At 39.6% G+C, this 16880-nt stretch overlaps 2 protein-coding genes across 2 annotated transcripts; one reads left to right on the top strand and one right to left on the bottom strand.

Moving 5' to 3' along the window:
- Positions 1-9278: 9278 nt before the first annotated feature.
- On the top strand, positions 9279-13490 carry LOC115254467 (uncharacterized protein K02A2.6-like). The gene has a single exon (XM_062843465.1). The coding sequence runs from the start codon at positions 9279-9281 to the stop codon at positions 13488-13490; it is 4212 nt and encodes a 1403-aa protein (XP_062699449.1).
- Positions 13491-15802: 2312 nt separating this feature from the next.
- On the bottom strand, positions 15803-16440 carry LOC109399011 (protein UXT). The gene has a single exon (XM_019671456.4). The coding sequence runs from the start codon at positions 16321-16323 to the stop codon at positions 15874-15876; it is 450 nt and encodes a 149-aa protein (XP_019527001.2). The 5' UTR covers positions 16324-16440; the 3' UTR covers positions 15803-15873.
- Between the last annotated feature and the right edge of the window lie 440 nt (positions 16441-16880).

The following is a 16880-nucleotide window of genomic DNA, read 5'->3' on the forward strand; positions in this document are numbered from 1 at the left end:
AGCTACGTTCAAAAATTGAGCAAAATCGGTTGAGCCTAAGGGGGCGCTCAAAACGCTTGAAGTTTGTATGGCAAAACTTGGCCAAATGTATGCAGAAATTTTAAGTTTTCGAATTTTGCCGCTAGGTGGCGCTGTAAGCGTTCAATATTCAAACCCTTTGGTATTATTGTAGGTGACTATATGCCAGAGAACTTTGTCGAAGACCGCGAAGTGATCCGACCCTTATACCCTAGGCAAAGTGAGGCAAAGTATTGAGATTTCATTATTGATATTATTCCTTTACATGTATGTATTGGAAAAATAATAATAAAGTTTATCCTCACTTTTCCTAGGGTATAACTTTTTTCACAGAAGTTGGATCACTTTGCGGTCTTCGACAAAGTTGTTTGACATATAGTCACCTACAGAAATACCAAAGGGTTTGATTATTGAGCGCTTACAGCGCCACCTAGCGGCAAAATTCGAAAACTTAAAATTTCTGCATACATTTGGCCAAGTTTTCCCATACAAACTTCAAGCGTTTTGAGCGCCCCCTTAGGCTCAATCGATTTTGCTCAAATTTTGAACGTAGCTTCTGGGAGTCCAAAACAACTGATTGAGGAGGTAAGACTTGGCATTTTTCGAAATTTTTGATTTTCATATAAGTGTGGGCCACCCTAATGTGAAACAAATACCAAGTCGTTTTGTCTCATTAGCTAAAATGTATGAATGTAACCGCATAACAGTCACACTGGAAATACACACTGGTGTCAAAGCGTAATATCAATCATATTTTGGTCTGATTATTTTTTTAACTATTCGTCAAGCACTCAAGAAGAGCTGTAGAAAATTTCATTGTAAAAGGATGAATTTTAAATTATTGACAAATTTTTGAAATTTCGTTTCGTCTCCATACTAGCGCATGTTGCAAACTTTAAACTCCATTTTCTCCAATGCCTACTTCTGTCGAATGTGACTGTTATGCAGTTATGGGCAGTGCGGGCATAACGCAAAACTAGAGAACCAATCGAGCAAATGGAACCAAATTCGACATGTGGAGGGTTTAGAAGGTAAGGTAGGAAATGTTTATATGGTGGCGTGATGTGTGAGATGCAACACTCCCCGCCCCCTCATTGAAAAAAGAGGAACTTATACAAATTAAACAAAAATTTCTGCATAACTTGAGAACCAATCAATCAAATTTGGCATGTCGAGAAAGCAAAAAAAATGTTTTCATGATGGCTTGAGACCGCTCCAAACTCCCTCACAAACAGGGGGTACCACAGAAACAGACGTTATTGCTAACATATGAAATGTGTGTAAACCCTTTCAACGGTCATTTCAATGAGAAAACCTAACTTGCAACCATTTAGAGATAGCGCAACGATCGCATTCATAGCGCTTGAGTGCAAATGACAGGCGCAAGCAGTCCATGTCAGATAGCAATTTGTTGTATAGATGGAAGCAGTGATCAAGGTATACGGTTTTACAGTTTTTACATACGTTTTGAGTCAAATTTTGTTCTAGGAAAAACATATATTATCTGTGAAACCACCAAACAAATAAAACGAACAATTCTGCATAACATGAGAATCAATCAATCAAATCGAACCAAATGTGACATATGGAGATATAAGGAAGCACAAATTGTGTATATTATCAAACAAACGGAACCAAATTTGGAATAGGGAGATTCAAGAGAGCAAAAAATATTTCATGATGACTTTGAGACCCTCCTCTTTTTGGAAAGGCTCCTATACAAACTAATCAAAACATTACTAAATATTATTAGAACAAATCAATCCCAATAGCAAGGCAAGCAATGTTTCAATGTTATCGTGAGATCCCTTCTTTTTTTTGGAATGCAAATAAAACAGAAACTTCTGCATATAATAGTTATTTATGTAACGAGTGGCAAAAAGTTGATTTTTTCAGCACGAGTCGTACATTTATCCAACGAGGCTTGCCGAGTTGGATAAATACGAAGAGTGCTGAAAAAATCGAGTTTTGCAACGAGTTCCATACAAAATTTTATGCAATGATTTTTTTCATAATGCAACCCATTTGAGTTGCATAATGTTCATAATGCAACTCAAATGAGTTGCATTATGAACATTATACAACTATTTTTCATTATGCAACTCATTTCAGTTGCATAATGAGCCAGTTCGGAAAAATTGGCCATTATGATATCAAAATGAGTTACATAAAATGTAAATTATGATACTGAATTGCATAAAGAAAATTAATCATGCAAATGGAATCAAATTATGGATGTGGTGAGTTTTGAAGGCAAGACATGTTTCAAAAGTTGTGTGCAACCCCTCTTCATTTCGTAGGACAGTCCTCGATTTGAAATAGAGAAATTGGCATAATTTGAGCATCAAAAAAAGCAAATGAATTGATTGATTTATCTTTATTTAAGAGACTTTCAGCCCTTGGCTAAAAGCAAATGAAACTAAATTCAGCATCTGAAGGTTTTTGAAGGCTAAAAATGTCCATAGTATCCATTCTTGGAAATGGATGCACAATATCCCGAATGAACATTAGGTAGAATGGCCATTGAACCAAAAGGTCATCAGGCGGAAAGATCATCATGCCCTCATTATCACCTGCTGCTTATACTGCTCAATCCATCTGAGATATTTCCTTCTTTTAGTAATAGGCTGTTCTTTCAAGTCAAACTTTTAAAATGTTTGCGGTCCAACTGCTGAAAATGAGAACAGCAATGTTTCCTTCTTTTAATCATAAGTTTTTCTTTCAAGTGGCAATATTGTGTTGATGGCAGTTGAACTGTTAACTCTATGGCAGATTTTTCCTTTTAAGTTAGGGGCTGTCCATTAATTACGTAAGGGAAATTTTACGATTTTTCGACACCCCCACCCCCCCTTGTAAGATTTTTTGTATGAGAACCTAATTATTGTTGTATGGCGCGTAAGATTTCTCAAACCCCCCCCCCCTCCCCCCATAAACCCTTACGTAATTAATGGACAGCCCCTTACGCTGATAGTGAGTTGATTAGCCACCAAACTGCATAGTTCATCTGAGATTTTTTTCTTCTTTTAAAAATACACTGTATTACACTATTACAAAAGAGTGGACCTTCGCATAAAAAATCAACAAAAACTTATAATAATTAGGGAAGATAAAACACGAACTTTCTTACTCAATCAAGAAGTATGTTCCAATAGAAGTTCGAACTTATTATTAGTCGAATGAAATGATAAACAAGATAATTCAAGCATAACTTTTCAATCCGACGTAACTCGAGAATGTAAACAAATCCGGGTTTACTGCTGCATGCATGATTCATAAAGCAAATTGAAGAATCCACATCACTGTTTGATGATTTATTGCTTAATTTGTTTAACTAAGTATATTTTTCGAAACGACGTATCTAACTATTTTGATGTTTACAACTTTACTGATAGATACACCGTTTTGATATATGAGAAAACCAAACGACGTATCTAGCCAAAATCAAAAGTAACAGATACACCAAACTGGCACCATACAAAAGCGACGTATCTGGCATGACGTATCTCGAACCAACCCGGTGTATGTGTATTTTTGTCAAAATTCATTGTAAAAATGATATGGAATGAGTAGGTTTTGTTCCTTACCTAGTGCGTGCAATATCCCTGGTGATGTTAAGCACGAAAAAACTTATGAAAAGTCTTTTCATAAAAAACTATTTTAGTGAAATGGTCGTCAACATTGACCATGAATTTACTCAGATTAGTGAAAAAGTTAGATACGTCGATTCGAAAAATTATGCTTGAATTGAATTGTTTCATTTGTCCTCGGGGTGACTGTGTTCATACAGTGTATCAAACAATTGCCGTACAGCAATTTTTTTTTTCAAAATAATATTTCATTCAAATGTTTATAACTTTTTTATGCGTCAATCAAAATCGCTGAAATTTCGATCAATCATAAACCATATATTGAAGCTCTATTGGTAAAATTTTGAGTGAGATCGAATAAGTTTTGTGATAGAACTTTTAGTAAAACTTATAAGATTTTTGAACACATTTTTAAAACATTATATCTCAATATGTACTCGATGAAACATTTTCAATTTTTTTTTTGTGTTACAGCTTAAACCTAAGGCTTTCATATGCAGCTTCGTTTAAGGTTTTATATTCACTACAAAAAATATGAAAAATTTGCTTATGTAGTTGACGATATTTAAAAAATTATCATATTTTGCACATATAATCTGCCAAACGTTTTCCACCAATAAAAGTGCATTAACTGAACGAAAAATGCATAGGACCTACTCTTCATATGTAGTTTAGTAGGTCCTGTATAAAAATATTACATTGAGAGAGTTAAAAAAGTTGAAAACACTTGGCACTTTTATTGATCAAAATATGATAAATTTCCAAATAATTCTTTGAACATATACAGATTTTTCATATTTTTTTGTAGTGAATATTAAACTTCGAAACGAAGCCTTAGGTATGAGCTGTTACACAAAAAAGATTGAAAAAGTATCATCAAGTACATATAGAGATATAATGTTTTAAAAATGTGTTCAAAAATCATATAAGTGATACTAAAAGTTCTATAACTTTCAGAAAACTTATTCGATCTCGCTGAAAATTTTACCAATGGAGCTTCAATATATGGTTTATGATTGGTCAAAATTTCAGCGTTTTTGATTGACGTATAAAAAAGTTATAAACATTTAAATGAAAAATTATTTTGACCAAAAAATTGCTGTACGGACAATTGTTTCATACACTGTATGTAGAATAAGTAAAGACAATTAACAAAAATACTAGAAAAAAAACTTTGAAATTATCATATATGTTTTATAAGAACAAAAAATACTCAAAACCATCAAAACTAAACCAATCTAAAGTGTCGTAGTGAAAGATCCACAATTAAAAAAGGCAATACAAGGTTTGCCGGGTCAGCTAGTCATTAAATAAAAATAAGATTGAGTACAATACTGCCGTGAATCGCATACTTGTCCCATTTGCATAGGAAATCCAGCAAAGATGGGACTGATATGCGATTCACGGCAGAATAGTTAAAATTGTCTTATTACAATAACACCAAAGATATCCAAATAACACACTGAACCGTGGAGAAAAAATTGAAACCCCCTGCTAGCTATTAGCAATCCAATGTAAACAGATACAGCACATACCTGCCGCGGGTCCGCTGGATGCCAAACTCGCTACCTTTGCTGCACCAGCTGCTGGCGCTCCTCCCACCGTCGTCGATCGACACGTATTGTCCTCATTCAGTTCCAAATCATCCAAAACCTTGTCGATATCCACCAAATCCATTACGGCGACGAAACCTGCTGGCGCTGCTGGTATTGGTGCTCTTTATTGCTTCTTCTGCTTGCTATGACGAATGATTTTCTCCCTCCTACAGTCTGTCGGCTGCTTCTTGAAGATGATGCTTCCGGAAAACAAAACCAACGTACTCAGCAGTGCCACAGTAGACCGACAACAATGCAATCCGGGGAGAACTCCCAATAGCTGGAATACATCCGTACCCGGAAAGATACGGGGGCGCGTCGCAAGAGCTTAAATCACAAATCCGGAAGAAAAACTGCACTTTTTCTTTCGATTGACCCCCCAGCTGCTGCTTCTTCTTGTTGGTGCTGCAGCAGTGGGCACCTGAGTGCGTTTGTTAGGGTTCGTTCAAATATTACGTAACGCTAAGGGGGGAGGGAGGGGGTCCAGCGCTGCGTTACGCTTCACACAAAATTTCAAAATTTTCCATACAAAAGTTGTTACGTAGGGGAGGGAGGGGGTTTAAAATTGGCAAATTTTGCGTTACGTAATATTTGAATAAGCCCTTATCACAATCTTACGTCGCGGCCGACCGATGCTGCCTGTAACATGTTTCGCCCGAACATTACATGGCAAGCGGGAGGATTTCCAGTTCGCTGAGGTAAACGACACACTGGGCGACCGGTTCGCGAGTGGAATTCGACGCGAAAACACTTTTTTTACGGGAACAAAAAACGAAACATGCAGAACGACGGAAAATTCACTGCTGCGATGCAAAATGCTCCGACAAAATTTTGACGTTTGTTTTTCTCGCAAAGTCAGGATCAGGGCTGCCAGATGTTTTTTTAGCTGTATGAGTATTTTAGAACATCTGTATCCCATACAAAATTCTTATAAAAAACCTGTATCCCATGTATACTCTAGTAGTTGAACAAGCTCCATTTCATACAAAACGCAATCTGTATGATCTGTATGAAGGATTGAAAATCTGTATAATGCAGATAAATCTGTATATATGGCAGCTCTGGTCAGGATCATCATCATTATCGTCATCACTGGATGGAAAGTCGTCGTCAGACGGTTGGGTGGCGCAAAGGGGGCGTAGTAGTACCGTTCACAAGTTACGAATCATTAAGCTCTGCAAAATCTATCAGTGTTCATTCATACAAAAAATCTCAAATAATCACATTGAATGTAGAAAAAAAAAACTTTGTTCGTTTGGTATTAACAATAGAAATACACTAGAACTCCAATGGCGCTGTAGTCACTTTTCTCATTTAATTATTTTAATAACTTTAATTGCAATAACTTACTATTTTTATGAGGCCATCTTGTAGAGGACCTTCTGTTTTGGTAAACAAACTTAACTTGACACTTCTAGTACCGCTGCTGACGCTGTAAGGGCGTGGCAAACTAGATGTTAGTCACATGAATAGTCGCGACATTGGACTTCTGTGGCTAGTTCAGGCCAAACATTTCAATAGGTCCTATCTGCATTTGAGAGGCTCTCTTTGTTCACTTTCTCTTTCAATTATTGCAATGTAATGGTACACTTTTCAACTATTTTTGAAGTACAAATCTAAAGACGATTGTTTTAACCATCGTTCAATGCAAGGAGACAATCATAATACAAATAAACAGCTGAGATATTAACGAAAGAGAGGGAAACCAAAGAGAGATTCTCTTCTGCAGATAGGACCTTTAGACATGTTTGGCCTGAGTTATTCTACTGTATTAACCGATCAAGTTAAATAGTGCGTAATATTTGAACGACGCCTTCGATGTTGTCGCTGGGAGGGGTTCGAAAACGATTAGGGCATTTCATTTGTGCCCACTGACAGACAATCAAGTACGGACACAGCACTTTGAAAAATATCTACTCGAAACATTGATTGATTGATTTCAGGCCAAACATTTCAATAGGTCCTATCTGCATTTGAGAGGCTCTCTTTGTTTACTTTCTCTTTCATTTATTGCAATGTAATGGTACACTTTTCAACTATTTTTGCAGTACAAATCAAAAGACGATTGTTTTGACCATCGTTCAATGCAAGGAGACATTCATAATACAAATAAACAGCTGAGATATTAACGAAAGAGAGGGGAACCAAAGAGAGCCTCTCTTCTGCAGATAGGACCTTTAGACATGTTCGGCCTGATTTGTCTTTATTAGAGAGACTTTCAGCCCTTGGCTGGTTCGTCTCTTCTACTCGAAACAACTCCATACCAATAAAGCAGACATTTTCAACCTCCGCAAATATTTAGACGTAATAAAAAAAAAATAAATACCTATTTTAACCAATAAATAATTTTAGGTTCTGTACGCGACTTTGTGAAATATGTATCTTAATGCATGTTTCCCTGCCCAACACAGCAGAGTACTATTTAGAAGCGAATTCGACCATCAGACAGCTAATCGACTAAAAACAGTTGTGGGTTTAAATAGCCGTAATCGGTAAAGAAGACTGCACAATAGAACAAGGCCTTTTATCCAATTCAAGTTGGTATTTTGTATGTGTTTGTTTATCAGGGTGTCTACTCGTTTACTAAAATAAAATTCCCTGATTTTTCCAGGTTTTTTCCAGGTCTGAGAAAAAAATTCCAGGTTCCGAAATAAAAATAATAACTAGCAGAAGTAAATTTACCATATACCCATCAGAAAAGAGTTTGCTGAATTTTGTTAGAAAAAAAATGGCGGTGGCATTAGTAGATTTATTTCTGGTTGAACTTCAAGCAGAAATGGAGCAGCTCCAACAATTTTCGCCGGATTTCAAATTAAATTTAATGCGAAAGTCTATGGAAATTATTTGTCAATTAAAAGGAAATGTTTGCGATTTTTTAACTGATTAAGATGTTGGTGAGAGCCTTCAAGAAATATTACCAATAACACTAGTTTACAGCATTTTTGAACTCGGTAAGCTGATGATCGTTTTTGGTGTAGAATCATGCCCTGAGTTCGAAAACGTGAAGGAAAAAAAATACAGTAGAGCGGAATTTTTTTCGACTTTCCATACAAGGCTGATGATTTGAAATCGATTTTTGTTCTATTTTTAAGCAAAGTCGCTCACTTCACACATCTCATTCTCCGTAATCAATGCTCCGATTGGGCTATTTTTTTTTACTGTAACTCGCCTACATCTGATATGTCAAATAAACGTTGAGAAAGAATTTTTAAATTGTTTTTTCTTGATGAAAAAAATGCATTTCTTCACATATTTTTGGAAAATTTGCTAAAATTTAAGGAGATCGTCCCCAAAACTCGCCAATATCTTGAATTTCATCAATCTGACGCAAAACCTGCATTCAGATGATCGAATTGTATTATAATCAGCTTGTAATTTATGGAAAAAGATTTAAATTTGGTTGAACAAAACGCAAGATTTTTGAATTTCAATTAATTCCATATTTTAAAAACTTGTAAAATTCGATATTGAGCTAGAACTCAAAAACTGTTCTACTTTAAATTTTTTGAAGCACGGTTTCGAAATCAGCGCTAAATTATGCTTCAAAAACTTTGGTCGTTGACGGAAGTTCACGACTTTCGTTTTATTTTGTAAACTAGTGTAATTTGTATAAATCTATTGTTATGATTTGCTTTACCTATTTTGTACAAACCTTGCATTTGACACCTGAATTGTACGACCTGTCTACCAAACTACCAATCCTATGAATGTAGAGAGAAAATGAATAAACGTCATTCGTTGTTGTAAACTAACTGGAGCAAGACGGTGTTTTCTTTGACTCCGTGATTCGGCCAAATCCCTGCATTTACGACAGTTGACGACGAGCGGATTAGTAACCCCGCAAGCGCAATCGGGGCGGAGTACTGTTTGTGACGAGATCCGGACAAGTGGAATTCTGCGTTGGGGCCATCGAAGACAAGATTGCACTCACACCCATACTTGCAAAGGTGTTGTTGGATGTGCCGCTGTGCAACGACCCGGGAATCGGTACACACAAATATCTGCTGTGGTGTACGTGCTGCTGCTGCTACTGCAATCGGGTGCGTCGGCGTACTTGTGAGCTGCGACAAAGTGGAAGATGGCGGAAGACTCTGATGATGAGAATGCTGTCGGCGGTGGAGCCGTCGCTGCTGCTGCGATCATACCGCCTACCTTTGTTCTTGAGGCATTCGACAAACACAAATCGAAGTGGGGGCGATGGGTAAAACGCTTCGAAGGAGCGCTCCAGATTTTCGGCATCGGACCGGCGATGAAAAGGAACATGCTACTTCATTACATGGGAGCCGAGACATATAATTTGCTCTGTGACCATCTCTCCCCAGAAGATCCGGAAGCCAAAACCTACGACGAAATCGTTACGTTGCTGGAGCAGTACTTCGATCCAGAGCCGTTAGAGATGGTGGAGCTGTGGAAGTTTCGCCAGCGGATGCAACGTGAAGGCGAAACCGTTGCGGAATACATAACGGCACTGCAGCGAGAAGCCAAGTACTGCGGTTTTGGAGATTACTTGCAGAAAGGACTACGGAATCAGTTGGTGTTCGGTCTGCGGAACCAGAGGATCCGGAGCCGACTGATCGAAGAGAAGGGACTAACTTTTGACAAGGCAAAGCAGATCGCGCTATCAATGGAGGCATCCGGTGAGGGTGCGGAAGTGCTGAATCGACGGATGCAGGAAGTCAATCTGATGGATCGTAAGAGGCTTCACGCCGGAAGGGATTCAGCAGCCACCGCAGCCACGAAGGTAACTAATCCTACTAACAAGTTTACATGTTTCCGCTGCGGAAGTGAGGCACACTTGGCTGATAAGTGTGAACATAAAAACAAAATTTGCGGCCTGTGCAAAAAGAAGGGCCATTTGAAGCGGGTGTGCCTCAGCTCCAATGCAAACCATTCTCAAATGAGTAAGAATCAGAACCGAACGAAGAAACACTCAACAAACCTTGTTGAAGATGATGTATCTGAATCAGAGTGCTCAGATGGAGACCGGGTGTATGTTGTTGATGTATGTAAGTTGGAACACCGGTCTAATGATTTGTCAAAGATTTTTCTCAAGGTTATTGTGGGGGGAGCACTGGTTCAGTTTGAGGTTGATAGCGGATCTCCGGTATCGTTGATCAGTAGTACTGACAAGGTCAAGTTTTTGAACGATTTGCCATTGCAATCAACAGATATTGAACTGTGTAGTTACTGTGGAAACAAAATCGGGGTCATTGGCGTCATTCAGACGGAAGTTGAGCACGGAAACCAGACGGAACGTTTGCGTTTGTTTGTAGTGGAGGGAAGGCGGCATCCATTACTGGGACGTGAGTGGATGCGAGCTCTACGGTTGGACTGGAATGACATCCTGGGGGGTTCTATTAGTTCCGTTGACAAAATTACTTTGCATGCTCCTCTCCCAGCGGCGGTTAAGGGGTTGATTGAAGAGTTTCCTTCCGTATTCGATGAATCGATGGGTAACATTGAAGGTATACAAGCCGCTTTGCACTTCAAACCGGATTCAAAGCCTGTTTTTCTCAAGGCACGGCCACTGCCGTTTTCGATTCGTGATTCCGTAGAACAAGAGATCCATAGCATGGTCGAGAAAGGTGTTTTGGTGAAAGTTAATCGTAGTGAATGGGCCACACCGGTCGTACCAGTAATGAAATCTGGGGGCAGAATTCGTTTGTGCGGGGATTACAAACTCACTGTGAACAAGAGTTTGGTAGTCGACGAACATCCACTTCCTACGATCAACGAGATGTTCTCTAACATGGCAGGTGGACAGAAATTCACCAAGTTAGATCTGACTCAAGCATACTTGCAAATGTCAGTTAGGCAAGAGGATCAACCAATGCTAACGTTGAATACCCATCTTGGTCTGTATCAGCCAACAAGGCTGATGTATGGAGTCGCTTCTGCACCAGCCATCTTTCAGAGAGAGATCTCTCAAATTCTACAGGGAATTCCTGGAGTCACGGTATTTCTTGACGATGTGGAAGTTACGGGTCCAGACGATGAAACACATTTGAATCGGCTGCGTGAGGTACTAAAAAGGTTTCATGAACACAATATGCGGGTAAATGTCAAGAAATGTGAGTTTTTCGCCGATAGCATCGAGTATTGCGGGTACATCGTTGATCAGCATGGGATTCACAAGATGAAGCAGAAGGTCGATGCCATCCAAAACATGCCACGTCCAGAGAATCGCGAACAGGTCCGTGCGTTTTTAGGGCTCGTAAACTATTACGGCAGATTTATGAAAAATCTGAGTACGAAGGTATATCCAATAAATAACCTACTGAAGGACAAGACCCCATTTGTGTGGACTGATGCCTGCGAGCGAGCTTTTCTATGGGTGAAATCAGAGATGCAGTCGGAACGTGTGTTGGTGCATTATGATGCAAAGTTGCCGCTGGTTCTAGCTACGGACGCTTCGCCATATGGAGTGGGGGCAGTATTGAGCCACATTTACCCAGATGGTAGCGAACGGCCAATTCAGCACGCTTCGCAAACACTCAATGCTACTCAGCAAAAGTATAGTCAGGTAGACAAAGAGGCGTACGCGATCATCTTTGGTGTTCGGAAATTCCATCAGTATCTCTTTGGGCGGAAGTTTATTTTGGTTACGGACAACAAGCCTGTTGTACAGATATTTTCGCCAGACAAAGGTTTGCCAACACTCTGCGCATTACGTATGCAGCATTACGCGGTCTTCCTTGAGTCTTTCGATTTTCAAATTCGCTTCCGTGCATCTAAGGATCATGGAAATGCTGACGGAATGTCGCGCTTACCGGTTGTTGATCGAAGTAATCGGAATCAGGTAGAGGAAGTCGATGTTGTTCAGGTTAGTCAGATTGAAACGCTTCCGGTAGACTCCAAAGAACTCGGTGAGGCTACTACTAGGGATAGAAGTGTCAAAGAACTGATTCAAGCGTTGAAGTCGGGTCGTACTGTGGAAGGTCGTTTCAGGTTTGGTGTGGATCAGAAAGAATTCAGTTTGCAGGGTTCGTGTTTGATGCGCGGAATTCGGGTATACGTTCCTCCAACCCTTCGCAGTCGTGTTTTGGACGAACTGCATGCTGGTCATTTCGGAGTATCCAGGATGAAGTCGTTGGCGAGATCCTACTGTTGGTGGGAGAATATCGATCGGGATATAGAGGAGATAGCTCGGAACTGTGTGGACTGTGCTCGCGTTCGATCAAACCCCGCTAAAGTACCAGTTCATTGCTGGGAACGTCCTTCAGAGCCGTTCCAAAGGATTCATGCTGATTTTGCAGGACCGTTTATGGGGCTGTATTTCTTGATCATAGTCGATGCTCACAGCAAATGGCCTGAAGTGAAGGTTATCCCCGATATGACTACGGAAACAACGATTGAAAAGATGAGGGAGTTTTTCGCTGTATTTGGGTTGCCATCAGTTCTAGTGACGGATCGAGGAACTCAATTTACGTCGGACCAGTTCCAAAAGTTTCTCAAGAGAAACGGAATCGTGCATAAGATGGGAGCACCATACCATCCCGCGACGAATGGTCAGGCGGAAAGGTATGTCCAGACGTTCAAGGACAAAATCAAAGCGCTGAAATGTCCACGCTCTGAGGTGCACGTAGAGCTTCAACAGATACTGATGGCATATCGAAGAACAGTGCATCCTACAACAGGAAAAAGTCCATCGATGCTGGTGTTTGGACGGCAGATTAAGTCTCGTCTTGATCTCTTGATTCCCAGACAGGATGAACAAAGGTCAACACACGAGGATCTTCGAGGGGAGGAAAAGTCGATGCGTTCGTTCATGATCAATGACAGAGTGGCTGCACGGGACTTTATGTCACAATCAGAAAAGTGGAGGTTCGGTTTTGTTGTTGAGAGAGTCGGGAAGCTCCACTATATGATCGAGTTGGATGACGGTAGAATGTGGAAGCGGCATGTCGATCAATTGAAGCCGGGACCAGTGCCAGGACCCGTTACTCAGCGAGCTGAACTGCGTGAACAGGTTCCAGATGATATCCAGCGACGTCGTGAAATGTTGATGCCAGGATCCCAGGACTATCAGCCTGCAGTTCAGGTAAAAGCGGAACTGGACATTACTGAACCAGAATCAGATGTTACCGAAGGCGATTCTGCTCAAAATATGTTAACACCTCTCATTTCTCGACAAACTACTCCTATCAGTACTGCGATCAACGATGCGGGAACAGGTTCAAGGGTACAAGAGAAGCGGAGTGTAAAGTCTAGAACCTTGGTAGATAATGCTGGTGAGACAGTTAGAAGATCAACTCGAGAAAGAAAGGCTCCGCATAGATTGGACCTGTAATGTGTTGTGAACTAATCCACTAACCAAATATGTGTAGACAGTTAAGCAACAGAATTTTCTTTAAGGGAGGGAAAGATGTTATGATTTGCTTTACCTATTTTGTACAAACCTTGCATTTGACACCTGAATTGTACGACCTGTCTACCAAACTACCAATCCTATGAATGTAGAGAGAAAATGAATAAACGTCATTCGTTGTTGTAAACTAACTGGAGCAAGACGGTGTTTTCTTTGACTCCGTGATTCGGCCAAATCCCTGCATTTACGACATCTATGGTGGTATAAGATGATAATGTGTTGAAGATCACATAAAATCACGAAATGAAATAATGAACTTTCTGCAATATTTCATTAGAAACTGCTTGGGATTTTTTACTGTCGACATTCTTGAAAAAAACCTAGGCAAATCTGAGTCCAAAAATTATTCGAAAAGTCTATACTGAAATGTTTTTCAAGAATTCGGTTGTTCTAAGTTCCATAAATTCATACTGAATATTTAAAAAAAAAACATCTTAACTATTGATTAAAACTACTCCTAGAAAATTCAACATTTTGCGGAGCTTCTCATGGGTTCAGCCACATTATTATCTAGAAGTTTTATCAACCATTCCTTTCACGGGATTTGTTGAAAAATAATTTTTTAAAAAATTCTCATGGTTTGTAACGAAAAAAAATATTACTTCATCAATTAACTGGAGAATTTTAAGGAATGTTAATTCAACTAAAATCCCCACTCTGGATGTTTTTCCTGAAAGTTTGTAGAAAGCTTGTTTATACATTCTGATAAAGATATGTTAAGAATTCCATCAGACATTTTTCCGGGATTTCTGGATCTCCAGTTGATCCTTTAGAATTGTTAGAGTACCGTAAACCGGGGTCAAATTGATCTCCGGGTCGAAATTGATCAGACGATTTTCCGTTAGATAAAGCCTACTTCAAATAGTTTCCGTACAAGTACCGTCTAGTATATGTTTCCAACTGTACGATACTAGAAAGAAAACTATTTAAAATATGCTGAGCCTAACTGAAAACCGTCTGATCAATTTCGACCCGGAGATCAATGTGACCCCGGTTTACGGTACTGTTTATAATTTTTATCAGGTTTTTTCTTAGTTTTTGATTTAAATTATTAGGTATACGGAGAATTTTTCTAGCTTCTTCAGAGAACGTCTCAATGCACTTACTCATGATATCCTTTAGAAAAAGTAAGGTATTCCCTGAAGGATTTCCTAAACAAATGCTTTAGAAAATCCTGAGTTTTTTTTTTCAAGAATCTGGAATTTTCTTCTAGAAATTTTCTAAAATCTACTAGTAATAAAAAAAACCGAAGCATTTCAACTGTATTTGAAAACAGGGATGGGAACACTCACTAGCGAAGAGTTACATTCACTTGGTATTTTCTAAGCTCACAATGAGGCTGTCCATAAACCACGTGGTCATGAGGAGGAAGGGGGGGTTCGGCCAATTACCATTTTGTATGGACAAATAAAAAATTTTGTATGGACTAATGACCACGGGGGGGGGGGGGGGGGGGGGGTCGAAAAGTCCCAAAAAAATGACCACGTGGTTTATGGACAGCCCCCAAGCGTGCAATCAAAAAAACGATGTATGGACGACTTTTGCCTTGTAGTTTTGTCTAAAAGTTTGCCGAATAGACTAGGGGTCGAACACGCATACCAAAGTCGCGACAGAGCTGTGAAAGCGACTTTCCACAAGGTGAGTGCAATTTACATTCACCTCGTGGAGAGTTGCCTTCGCAACTCCCTCACGACTTCGGTAAGCGTGTGCGACCCCTACTCTATTCGGCAAACTTGTAGACAAAACCACAAGGCAAAAATCGTCCATACATCGTTTCTTGATTACATGCTTCTGAGCGGAGAAAACACCAAGTGAGTGTAACGCTTTGCAAGTGAGTGTTCCCATCCTTGTTTGAAAATAAAGCTATTAAGGAATTGTTAGAAATTTCTTTCCGTCTTCGGTCACGAACTCCCTTCGAAAATCTATAAAAATCAACTGAAGAATCTTATTCAAGAAATACAAGCAGTGGTTATATATATTTCACCAGAATTTCTTCATGATAGTTATATACCAAGGTTTAGTTAAAAAGTTTCAATTAAAAATCCTTTCCCCCAAGAATTCCCTGATTGACTTCGAAATTCCCTGATAATTCCAGGTTTTTTCCAGGGTCAATGAAATTCCCTGATAATTCCAGGTTTTCCAGGTTTTTCCAGGTAGTAGACACCCTGTTTATTCAGTAGAGCGTAAGCCTGCAGTTTCACACTTTTGGTTAGGTCAAGAAATAATTATTGGTGTTTGAGATTGCAGCTTTCAACAAGCAAAAATATGTAATTTCTAATATTTAAGAATATAACAAATTAAACCATCACCGCTCTTGGCCACCGTACAGCTTATTCGTATCTCCGATCACCATCAGCGCCAGCTTGATATTGGCTCTGGTTTCGACGCTTTTGTCCCGAATCACATCCGCCTGTTTCGTCAAAACCTTGACCTTCATGTCCACGAATTTGAGCGCTTCCTCCAGGCTGAATTCCACGAAGTGCTTCAGCCCAACGTCAACCAAAATCCGCTCGACCCGGTCCGCTTTGGCCTTCATGAAGAAGTTTCCGCCGATGTTGACCTGCGTTTTGAACCCATCGGAGGCGTTTTCCTGGATGTTTTCAATCATGTTTTTGAGCTGCACGTACTCCATGATTTCCGCGTTCAGTCGGGTCAGCTGCTGCTCGTACAGTTTTAGATCCTCCCGGAGGCAGTCATTCACGAACGACTCGATGTTCTCCGGTGCGAGACGGTTCTCCACCATCGCAGGGGTCATTTTAATGGATGATTAATTTATTTACTGGCAAATAATGCGAACAATTTATAGGATTAAAACAGATGTTTTAAAAAGTACATTGCGTCTTTCGTTCATCCAACTTGGAAACTGAAACAGAAGGTAAACAACAACAACATGAAATGTCAGCAGCTGTCAGCACGACAACGAGGGACTGCACAGTCGTTAATTTTTTGCAACGCCTACCCACAGAAGTCAAACTGATTCCGCTAGTCGACGCAGTTTAGCGCTAATGCAGAACGGTAGTTTGAAAAGCAGATGGCAGCTCATGTCCGGTTTTCAAATCTTTAAGGAAATAACACAGAGAACAGACGTCCAAGCTCATAAAGTGCGTTTGGGTAAATCATAGCCACAGACAAACAGACGTAACACTTGCGAAATTTCCATCGACCACGCTTTCAATGATCATTAAATGATTAAATTTTTAAATTTTCATAGTTGTGGCTTTCACAACCAGAGGGGCGTGCATCGTTTTTCCACAGACAAACAGACGTAACACCTTGAACGATTTTCATGGAAATCCATCGCCCAGTTCACAC

The sequence above is a fragment of the Aedes albopictus genome, unplaced genomic scaffold (assembly GCF_035046485.1).
Source record: "Aedes albopictus strain Foshan unplaced genomic scaffold, AalbF5 HiC_scaffold_235, whole genome shotgun sequence".
In the NCBI taxonomy this organism is placed as follows: domain Eukaryota; kingdom Metazoa; phylum Arthropoda; class Insecta; order Diptera; family Culicidae; genus Aedes; species Aedes albopictus.

Coding starts and splice junctions, on each gene's coding strand:
- LOC115254467 (XM_062843465.1), top strand. CDS start 9,279: ATGGCGGAAGACTCTGATGATGAGAATGCTGTCGGCGGTGGAGCCGTC.
- LOC109399011 (XM_019671456.4), bottom strand. CDS start 16,323: ATGACCCCTGCGATGGTGGAGAACCGTCTCGCACCGGAGAACATCGAG.